The sequence below is a fragment of the Tribolium castaneum genome, chromosome 3 (assembly GCF_031307605.1).
Source record: "Tribolium castaneum strain GA2 chromosome 3, icTriCast1.1, whole genome shotgun sequence".
In the NCBI taxonomy this organism is placed as follows: domain Eukaryota; kingdom Metazoa; phylum Arthropoda; class Insecta; order Coleoptera; family Tenebrionidae; genus Tribolium; species Tribolium castaneum.
In genome coordinates this window covers 19,784,316-19,795,593 of record NC_087396.1, presented here as the reverse complement: position 1 = coordinate 19,795,593, position 11,278 = coordinate 19,784,316, and the positions used below count along the sequence as shown (strand labels likewise).

The window sequence follows — 11,278 nt, the reverse complement described above, 5'->3', positions numbered from 1 at the left end:
TTCCAGTTTGCTAACGTTATAGCCATTTTAACCTGGAGTTTAAAAGAGCATTTTTGCCCAAGACGGCGTAAAAACTAAACCGGTAGTGTCATTATAAAAATATTAAATTTCTATATGAATGCTGTATGAGCATGACGTCCTTTGGGAGACAAGTTGGATATAAAGTGAGTTAAGTTTTTAATTCTTCAGAAGCTCGAGTTGAGGCGCACGCCATATATGCTTTAACATAATAACAACATAAATTCGCAATAAAAACATAGGCAAAAACCGACCTGTACTGAGTATTAATCAGCCGATTCCATCTGCTCTTGAGTGTGTTTGTTGTTGCTAAATAAGGTTGTTCTCGACGACTTCAATAAATACTCCAACTAATTTATAGTACTCTAGCGTTCGACACAATTATATAAACGCGGATAATTCAATAGATTCGAGCTTTTTCCTTGCACAAAACAAACAAGACCCTGCAATAAGTGTGCTTATATTATGCAAGATTAATACAATTTGGCGGCGGAGTGTGTGCTCAAACTTAATTTTATTTCAACGTAATCGGCCCAGATCACGTTCCCATCAGCGAAATGCTCCAGAAATTCGAATTTCATGAGATGGGGTCGTTTGCGATATGCCTGTTCCGGGGCATTTCTTACGCAGTAAAATAAAAATAAAGACCGGAAGACAAGCACGAATAATGCGAAGTAATAGTTAATTTTTTAAATGTGTAGTCTGATTAATCGGTTTAGATTCCGAATAGAAAGCGCAACAAATATGCAAATTGCCTATTTAGTGGAACATAAACATGATTTATGGATTCACAACAAAAGGCAAGGCTCGGATAAAAATGAAACGATTTAAATTAAGATTTAAGCAGTGATATATGAACAGTCAGGGGTCCCTTTTTTGCCACGAATTAACACATAAATCTGTGTTTAAGAAGTTGAACCGGGCGTAATAATTAGGGCTCATTAACGAGGAATATATTAACAGGCTCCCCATTGTGAAAGAATTCCAGTGCACCACCAGGTGTAAAGTCTCTCAGCTGCTCAACTCAAGTGTGAACGAAATGTTTGCTTTCAGCTATTTTTAAAACAAATTGAGCGTAAATTCTTATCTCTTTGACAAATAAATGCAAAAGTTAATACTTTAATTATTTTATTAGTCATTCCAGGTAACTACGGGAAAATACGATCTATAAAATTTCAATAAGCCTTTCTTCTAACAAGGCTATCAGGTTTAATTCCTGCAGTTAGAACCACTTAATTTTTATTGTATGCGGTGCTGCACAGCATTTGTGGAGAAGTGCATGAAACGGTTTAAAAACTGTTCAAGTCACAGTTGATTATTTGAACAATTCTTAAAGAAAATACCGGGAAACGTATTGGTTTCATCTTCGTATTTCATTAGGAGCCAAGATATTGATAATTATATTTAATAACAATTATAAATTATTTACAAATTATTAATTAAAATAAACACAATAGGTAATGTCAGGGAAATTTAACATATTATTGGGATGGAAACAATTAAATCAGGGTTGTTTTTATTTTTAAAACAAAGATATTGTCGTTTTATTTGAACTAAATTGTTCTATTTTACCCGTTTTTTGTCAGAAACTTAGTTAAATAAAAATATTTTTGACGAAAAAAATTGTACCTGGTTTTGTCTATGAACTACTTACGTAATTTTAGATATTTCCAAGCGATTTTTTTAATCAGACGCGTAGTTAAATCAAGTGAAATTTTTTTGTTGAAACAAGCTTTAGGTTATTCTGTTTTCGATTTTGCAGGTTTTTTGATCAGAAACATATTTTTTTAATAAAGTAACAAATAGTTTTAGGACTTAATTCAGAAATTTCCTAACGATTTTTAAGTCAGGTCAGAAAGTTTGTTATATAGAGAAATCGTAAAGTTTTGGCTATGAATTACTTTATTTTAGCCATTTTCAAGCGATTGAGTAGAATTTTAAGTCAGAAGCTCAGTTAAATTAGCATTTTTTGCTGAAAAATATGATTACTCTGTTTTTAGCAGTTTTTGAATGTTTTTGAATGAGAAAAAAGTAAGTCAACGTGATTTTGTTTAAAACAAACTGAAAAACTGTCCTCAGCGATTTAACACGTTAGAAGTTAGATTAAATCGTATTTTTTTTCGAAAAAATTCAAAAAATCAGACTTTGGATAACAGGAACTTAACCAGGAACCACTTAATTTTTATTATATGCGTTACTGTACAGCATTTGTGGAAAATCCAAAAAACAGTCCAAGTAACAGATTGATAATTTGAACGCCGGTTACAATGGAGAAAGCACCGGAAAATGTAAATGTGATAACGCGGGTCGTGTTTAACTGGTTGCGTCTTTCTAAATGAAGTCCATAAAACCCGGCTGATCGCTCCGGCATCAAGACGTTTCTTCGTTTCCGCAAGACATAAACAACCCCACCTCAGTATCGAAATAAGCAAACAAACGACATCATCTCTAATCCCGTCTCTGGAAGCGGCGTTTTCTCCTCCGTGTGCGGCTTTTACGTATGAATAGCCGTCATGAAGTGTGGTGTTCGCTTGTAGAAGATGAATATCGGCAATACATCACCATGTGTAGTGCGGTAGCGGCTAGATTCAATCTACTGTCTCCGGTCTCTTCCCATGCAAATCACACCGCAGCAGCCAGATGTCGAGGTGACTCCTAATACCGTAGCTAATTTACAAAAGTCGCGGTATGTCGCCGAATAAACCATTAGTTATTGTGCACGAGATGCTCCCGAGGATGAGGGATGTTATTTGTCACCTCGCGGGAATCTGATTACGGAATTACTTGTTTGAAACTCTCCTCGTAATGAACAAACCTGATGGATTGCTCTTCAGTTATATTCAGTGCGGTTGCCTTCGAGCAACTTGCGTGGAAATTGTAGTTTAGCGTTCTCAAGTCGAGGTAATCTGACACGAAACTCCCGAGAGACACTGGTACAAATCCTTTAATGATAAGTGCGCGAAAACATCCAATTAAAGCCGGTTTTTGTCCGTGTGTGCGCGTTTGCAAAATTGGTGGAGGCGCCGGAATAGAAACTCGCTCCGAGCTCTCGATCATCCGGGGATATTTATGCGCCGAGCTCTAAGCTCTTATACCAAAGTATCGTTTCGACGTTACATACTTTATATAAATCCGAAGTGTCTCGTACGAGAAACACACTTTCCGGAGGCCGCCTTTCTTATCCGAATGTTCCGTGATTTTGAATTATTATGCATTTTCCGCGAATGTATGTAGTTCCAACCTGGTCGTACAATGGCTGAGCCATAAATCTCAAACATGAAAGCAATGAACGTTACTTTTATAAACGTCACAGAGTGTTAAATTTTACACAAGTCTGCAGGAACGGCAAATTAATGTCATCATAGCGCTACTAAAGTTTCGGAACGATCTTCTCAAATATTTACAGGGTATACAAGAAATTTTAGTTTAGTAAATGAACTTTTTGCTGCTTGTACACAAGTTTGGGAAACAATAGACCAGGATCAATATTTTGGGCGATTGTGTTCTTTTATTACTTCATCTTATCAGGAAAACCCATGCACAAATCGCGGCGGTTCAGATTCAAAGTGGGAATAATAAGCGATCTCACGAGGGTGGTGGATTGTTGATAATGATATCTCTTATTTATTTTATGGAAATGATTTTGAACGAACTTCAACGTCATTGGAAAACTTATTTCACAGTCCAGCAAATTTTACTATTTTCCTAAAGTTGAATAGTAATTAATTTATTCCAGTGTTCATTCAAATTTAGTTGCCATTTACTTTGCAAAAGTAAAATTTGGTTTCATTTAAAGTCTGTTTTATTTATGATTTAATTTCTATCTTACTTTTTCAATTCCTTTATAAGTTAAATTTTGAGAAAGAAATGGGAAGTCGACACATAAAACATATATGGCTATAAAATTTTTATATCATCCAAAAAGTGGCTTTACGGCCAATAAATCCAATAAATTTTATATTATAAAATTTCAACGCATTGCTTAATCTACCTTCAATCTGCAAGATTCTTTTTAACGGCTTATGCTTTTAATTTTTATTAAAACTGGAATTCGATTAAATAAACATAATTGTTTTGCGTTAAGGAGACAACAGTTTGGTTTAGATAGGGTTATGTTTATTTTGATTTAATGCACTTATGAACTACAAATATTGAGTCAAACTGGTAAATATTAACCGTAAACAGTTTAATTCCATGAATTAAATTACGCAGCCCTCGAATATGACTAGCGAAGAATCTAGTAAAACCTACTTTAAGAACAAGCTGTGTTATTTTAAACTTTTGTTCAAAAATCCACAAACAAAATTCAGCAGTTGGGTATCGGCAATTTCCTTCGGTAACAGCTGCGTTTCCATCCTTCCCAGCCCCGGAACCCTAATTCCCCGTGCATTTTTTTAGCACAGGACGAGTCATCGGCAATATCTTCGTTAACCAGATCTGCATAACCCAATTACAAATGCGAAAATTTAAATAATCTCGGATTAATTTACCTTCGCATTTCATGTTGCATTTGCCCCCCGGCGTGTTGTACGTGCACCATTCCTTGCTGCTAATCTGCAAATTAGAAATCAGGTGTTTGGCTAAAAACAGCGGATGCGATCGTGTTGTGACCCAGAGGGTTGCGATTTCCGCCCGAACGTTACCTGGAATAATCCCAGACCTTTGCTTCCGTTCGCTCTGTTGGTCACTTTGGAGGTGTCTTTAGCGCTTTCGCTTTCAATCAAACAAACCCCTAGGAAACGACAAAAATGGCATTATTTTTTTAAGCGTACAATTGTAACCTAGTCCTACGTGTGATGAATTCGATTTTTGTCACGTTTTAAATATATTTTCCAGATATATTTTCTTCGGAAGTGAAATATGGGTTACACAGATACGTCGCAAAGCATAAATTTTGTCTCAAATTCGTTCCACAATTTGTTAATAATTGCGGCTTGCACTTTTTGTTTATTGCCGACCAGTAAACAAAGTTAATAATAATGGTCAAGGCTACGCTCTGTCTACTCTCCGTTGTTTTATGCGCAAATATTTGTATTTTGCATAGCATCTAACGCGATAAAATGCTAAATTTTGCATAACTTACAGTTTCCAACAAAGCTCCTCGGAAACCCCTGTTTCAATAACTCTTGTGTCAGTCCACAGCGTGTGAATACTTTAGATGAAGTTTGTTGAAAACAAAAACTTGCAAATAATAAGAGAACTGTGCGATATTTCATTTTTATTTATTGCCAGTCACTACAAAACTTCACATATGTCACGTATGGTTCATGGCGAGTTGTTGAATATAACACTCTCTTAAATACTATCGCTTCTTATTTCTCTGTATTGATATTTATCGGCGGAATTGCTTATCAGTTACGTAAAACAAATTGAAGACTGCGCTACCGACTGTATACACAATAAAATTTTATATTTAGTTTGCTTTGTATGTTTGTGGTAGGTGTAAAACCTTGACTTGAAATTAGATGAATGGATTATAATTAATTACGTTTGACAAACCGGAAAACCATAAAGACACTTCGTGGCTGGACGGCTGGATATTGAAAATGTTCACGCATTAATAAGTTGCTAATTATATCATCGCGGTTTCTTGACAGTCACATTCATTAATTATTACTTCTTTTGATTTATTTCCAGGTAATTTATCATTTGCAGGAACTGAGTTTCAAAATATTCTATTTCTGTCGCGATTATTCAATTATAAATAAATCGATAAGTAATTAAATTCGCTGTGTTTATAACAAAAACGATTAATCCAATAATTTTTATTATTCGCGATGTTTTAAATTTCAACATAAAATCCATAATTGAAGTCCAGGTTTTTTGGTAATAATCAGAACTCTAGACATTAAATTAACACACAATTATTGCAATTAAACCCCCGTCCTTAGATTCATTGCTGTGTAAAAACTTGCAAAAGAAGCGACCTTTACTGCGCTTTGTTGAAATTGTGAGTCGGCTTATTTCATTGTCAACCAAACCAAGCGAAAATTTTAGAACTTTATTACTTTACAACCCCAATTTAACTAAGTAAAAATTTGTTCTTGTTTTACGAAGGTGGAATAATTCGGAACGAATTGTGTGGACATCGTTTATTTCTTTACCTGCCTTTGTAAGCTCATTTAAACTACAAATATTGAATTACATATGAACATAACATTAAATCATGATTGCAATTAAGTGTTTGTAAACCGACATTTGACGTAACAGAACGCTTGTTTAAACTATTTATTGTTTAAAAAAGTAAAAAGTACAAAATTACTGACTTTGAATTTGTGGACTTGATAATTTGATAAAATAAAAAATGGATCTGTTCAGATGATATCAATTTTGTCCAACTTGCAGTTTTTTATCACATTTTCCCGCACTATGAACTATTCAAGTATTTCATTGAAGTCAATAAATTAATGAGAAATCTACTAGTTTTTTCATTGCAACAATTAATCTTATTAATTGATGTTTATATTATCCTGGAAACAAAACCACCATTTTACATGTTTTCAATTAATTAATTTGTCGATAAGTAAAATAAATTCAAGGTTAATAACTGTTTAGGCTATTTTTAAATAAGTAATGATAAATTAGCACATTCTCGAATCAAATGCACTTTTAAAATTCGTAGTAATATTTCATCGGACTGTGAATTTTTTTCACAGGGTTAGGTACGAGAGAAATGTGATTCTAGCATGCAAAATCACAATTAGAGTACACGCTCGCTTAATTAGAAAATTTTCGTGGCGAATTTGTGCAGAAATATGTGCAGGAAGGCGATCAGCTGCATCTAGGCCTCGAGTTCAGAGAAGCGGCTCTTTTTTCCTCGCATAATTCAGGCTGGATTTAGCACATGATCACAATTTATAATGTCCCGTCAATGTCTTGCAATTCAGACTTGTTCTATACCATATAACAAAAAGCCAGTTGGCGTCATTTTTCGTCTTCTTATTCACCTCTTTCGAGCAAAAGTCGAAGCCATTAGACCTCACCAGAGTTTGGCCACCTCTGACTGCGTTTTTGCTCTCTTGACAATAAAGAAACGACTTTATACATACTTAATAAAGGAATTAATACGTCCATAAACGAACTTAGGCATACACGCGCTGCCTTATTAGGTGTTCCTCTACTTCCAATGAACCGGGTGAGACTCGAATTGCATACATGTGGAAGGAAGGCAATAATGGCCGTTTCATAAATAACGACACTGCGGTTGTTAACGTCGACGAAATTAAACTAATAGTAATGGAGCCTGCTCTAACTTAATTGTATTGGTTGGCCAAAAATGGAGCTCAGTAGCTATTGTAGTCGTTTTTCAACTAGTATCTAAATACCTGCCAGGAAGAATTTGTAAAAGCGCTTCACATAAGGGCATCGCGAAATTAATATCAGATACAAACCACCAAATAAAGACTGCGATAATTAAAGTCAGCTATTTCTTCAGGAACAACTGGTTTAAGACTCCGTATCGTATTGTTCAAGTTCGCTGCAAATCTGCCTTATCTCCTTGTTATAACATACGGACATTTTTGCCCGCAACTGAGATACAATATGATTGCCATAAAAATAACTTTAACGAAGAGTCGTAGTCAAAGAAGAGAAACCAGTCCTCCTGCATAAATGAATCTCCACTAAACAAACAATGAATATTTATCGGCCGTTATTGTACGCTCCATCCACTTTCTTCTGGCAGCTTGCGCCGGAAATGCGGACTGTTTGCCCAACGCATATGGGCGCCCTTGTGCCAAAAACGACGTCATCGCCTAATTTCCATAGTTTTGATAAAAAAGGAACTGTTTAAGTTTGATTTTTTTATTTATTTGAACAGTAAACGAAATAAAAAAATATTTATTCAAAAAGTGGAGATTATTCATTTTTCCTTTTTGATAAGTGTTAATTTTTCAGGATGTGGTGGCTGCTGCTGTCACTGGTGTGGTGGTGCGGCACTTGCGCCATCCCGTCCCCGGGCCCTGAAGTGTGGAAATGTCCGAAAATTTCAGAACAGCCCGTGGTGGAATGCAGCTGCGACATGCCTCACACCTTGCGCTGCACTGGCGACAAGTCAGCAATGTCAATCATAGGTACTATTACGATCACAAGTTAATCAGTCATTCAGTTTCAACGATTCTAGCAAAAACACTGAGATTGCACAATGCGGCTGATGTTTCCCTTTTGGACTGCACAGTTCAAAACGTGAGCGCCATTTCCGGGCCTTTGCTGGAAGGGATTTCCCTTCACGGCCTAGTCATATCTTCTGGGGAAATTAGGGACATTGACGAGTCGGCCTTTAAGGGCTTAACAGCGCCCTTGCAAGCCTTGGGACTCCCCAACAATAAACTCGCAACGGTGCCGACTCAAGCACTCAAGCCTCTGCCGGAACTCGACAGACTGGACTTGTCCAGCAACAAGTTGAAAAGTCTGGAAGCCACCTCTTTTAAAGTAAAGGTGAACCGTGATTAGTTTGTGAAATTAAAAGTGGTTGTTTCAGGGCTTGCGGAACTTGTCGTTTATCGATCTGAGCGACAACATGTTGACGAAAATTGTGCCAAATACTTTCGACGATCTTCCGCAGTTGAAGATATTGAGACTGAGAGGAAACCGCCTCACTATACAAACTATTACGAAATTGAATCCGCTTCGAACCGTCGAAGAAATCGACTTATCAGGGAATAATTTAGTCGGACCGTTGGGTCCTAAAACCTTTCCGAAGATGGAAAATTTGCGCGACATCCAACTATCGCACAACTCGCTCAGTAGCATTAAAATGGGGGCCCTGCAAGGCTTAAATAAACTGACTTCGCTCTCCTTGCAACACAACCAGATCGACGTGCTTGAAGACCACGCTTTCAGTCACTTGACGTCTTTAGTCAGCCTTGTGTTGGCCCATAACCGCATTGTCGCAGTGTCTGGGGCCTCTCTAGCCCATTTAAACAAACTGACAGATTTGGACTTGAGGTTTAATTTTCTCCGTGCCTTGACTGCAGACTTAATTTTGCCGCTGAAAAGTCTGAAAAACTTGAAACTTGACGACAATGATATTTCCATGGTGGCTAGCGATGCTTTAAAAGAAACCACAATCTTGAAACACCTGACTTTATCCGAAAACCCGCTCAATTGTGACTGTAGTCTGACTGAATTTGCGATTTGGTTGAGTAATTCGAGTTTGCCGACCGAAGACAAGGCGAGTGCTGTCTGCACCACTCCACCGTCCCTCGAAAACGGATTATTGGTGGAAGTACCGCTGGAATACCTCCTGTGTGGGGAAGACGAACAAGAGACTCTCATGGGCCCTTTATACCCGCCATACAAGACAAAAATTAATCTGAACTCGTTTAAATACGACGGCGAGACGATCAAACTACAGTGGAATATTGAAGACGAAGCTTCCACCTACATTTGCGACGCAATAATCGTGTATGAAGAGGATGGAGATAACGAAGTTTTGGTCGAATCTAACCCATTAAAATGCAACTCATCGCATCTCCCAAACCCAAAAATCCTGAACGTTACAGTCCCGAACACGATCCAGTTGCAACAAGAACACAGATACAGATACTGCGTTGTTTTGTTTGAATCAGGCCAAACGGACGATTCCTCCCTCATCCTGGGCTGTTCTGACATTATCCCCCTAATCCGGAACGCAGAAATCCAGCCCCAGCCGCAACACAACATCAAATACCCCAAGGTTTTGGCCATCCAGGCCAATCTAACCAACTATGGGAGTCTATCAATTAATGTGAAGATCTACCCACAGGTGAAATGCGAACTGAACTTGGCGATTCTGGAGCAGAGCGCTTTGCTCTCGCAGCGGAAAATAAACTGTAGTGACCCTAAGTACGTGTTTGTGGGGCTAGATGAGGGACCGTACAGAGTGTGTGCTAACGTTATAAGGCCTGGACCGGCCATGGACGTGGCCAAGTCCCGGTGTGTGACAGTTTTTCGTAAAGAACTTCACGGTTTTACAACTTTAGACATTGTTTTCGTGTCGGTGTTTTTCGTGTTGTGTTTCATTGTGATAGCGCTAATTTGGGGGGTCAGGAGAGTTTTGTTGAAGCCTAAGATACAGACGCATCAGTGTTTTATGCCGCCTGAGGGTGAGGAGCAACAGCATAACAGATACGTTAAGCTTCAAGCTACTACGAAATTATAAAAAGCCTCTTGTTGTTCGATTTATAATTGTGATGTAGGTATCTAATGACTTTTAGTGCCATATAAATTAAGGTTTTGTTGAGTGCAAATACGTCAATTTTTAAGTAAATTACTCGATGTAAAATATATTTTTACAGTGTACATATAGTCACTCTTACATTTATAAAAACATAGGTTTTAAATAGTGGTTACGTCTGTTTGAAAATGTTATACAAACCTTGCTTGCTGCTGGATAATTACAATAACTTGTGCATGTGTGAATTAAGAGAAATATAGTTTTTTCTAATTTTTAAAGAGGTGGTCATTGTTAAATTAAACATATCTCGTCTGTTATTAATTATCCAAATTTATTTTATTCAAAGAATTAATGGTGCTAAAAATTAAATACACTTTTTATTTAACGATATGTTTTTACTCTATGTAGGTCTAGTGTAGTTTCGTCCACTTTTTTGTAAATAACTAACTGTGTTAATTGTTATCTTAATGCCGTTTAAACTAATTCGCTGATTTAATGAATTTAGAGGCAAGTAGAAATGTTCTAAGTAAGTTTCTTGTAAATAACTTTGTACTACTAATGCTTGTTTTCATTTTTTGTTATACTTTTATTAAACAAATATTTATGCACTGCCTTGTAAAATAAAATATTTAATATTTAAAGCGTTTTATTCTCCTTAACACGTTACAAACCAAATTTTATGTACAGGCTGAGTGTGCTAAAAGTATATTTTTCCGTATCTCAAAAACTAATAATCACACAGAAAGGAGCGTTTGCCATTACAAAAACCTCTTATTTTTTCCTCATTTTCCTCCTTTTGAACTTAAAATTTTTCCCTAAATCCCAAATCAGAAGTAGGTATCTTATCCAAATATATAAATATTTTGTTTTCCGTTTTCCTTATACTATTACATCCTGCAGAAAATAGTGATTATTTCATCAGTTGTCTCTTTGAAGTAGATGAGAAGGTATCTATTGTGTGTCGTAAAAAATGCTGAAGTTGTTTATAATTTTGTTGTTGAGCGTAGTATCTTATACTCTATCAAATTCTTTTAAAGAAAATCTTTCCGGTATTCACAAGTTCTGGAAAACGTATTTATTAACTTACCTGTTACGTAATATTTT

At 36.5% G+C, this 11,278-nt stretch overlaps 2 protein-coding genes across 3 annotated transcripts in view; one reads left to right on the top strand and one right to left on the bottom strand.

Moving 5' to 3' along the window:
- Positions 1–11,278, top strand: part of LOC660307 (leucine-rich repeat-containing protein 15) — a 30,561-nt gene that overhangs the window by 18,553 nt on the left and 730 nt on the right. Inside the window, exons 1-4 of one of the 2 annotated variants that reach the window (XM_008197318.3) lie at positions 2,456–2,666; positions 7,915–8,090; positions 8,141–8,448; positions 8,498–11,223. In XM_008197318.3, the coding sequence (XP_008195540.1) occupies positions 2,659–2,666; positions 7,915–8,090; positions 8,141–8,448; positions 8,498–10,159 (2,154 nt within the window). In that variant the 5' untranslated portion in view covers positions 2,456–2,658 and the 3' untranslated portion in view covers positions 10,160–11,223. Of the gene's footprint in view, positions 1–2,455; positions 2,667–7,914; positions 8,091–8,140; positions 8,449–8,497; positions 11,224–11,278 lie in introns of those variants that run through there. The other variant, XM_966550.4, reaches the window with a different exon arrangement.
- On the bottom strand, positions 4,113–5,412 carry LOC100142316 (lysozyme). Its single transcript, XM_008197317.3, has 4 exons — positions 5,102–5,412; positions 4,662–4,750; positions 4,509–4,572; positions 4,113–4,455 (listed from the first exon to the last, which is right to left on the bottom strand). Exons 1-4 carry the CDS (start codon positions 5,232–5,234, stop codon positions 4,325–4,327), a joined length of 417 nt encoding a protein of 138 aa, XP_008195539.1. The 5' UTR covers positions 5,235–5,412; the 3' UTR covers positions 4,113–4,324.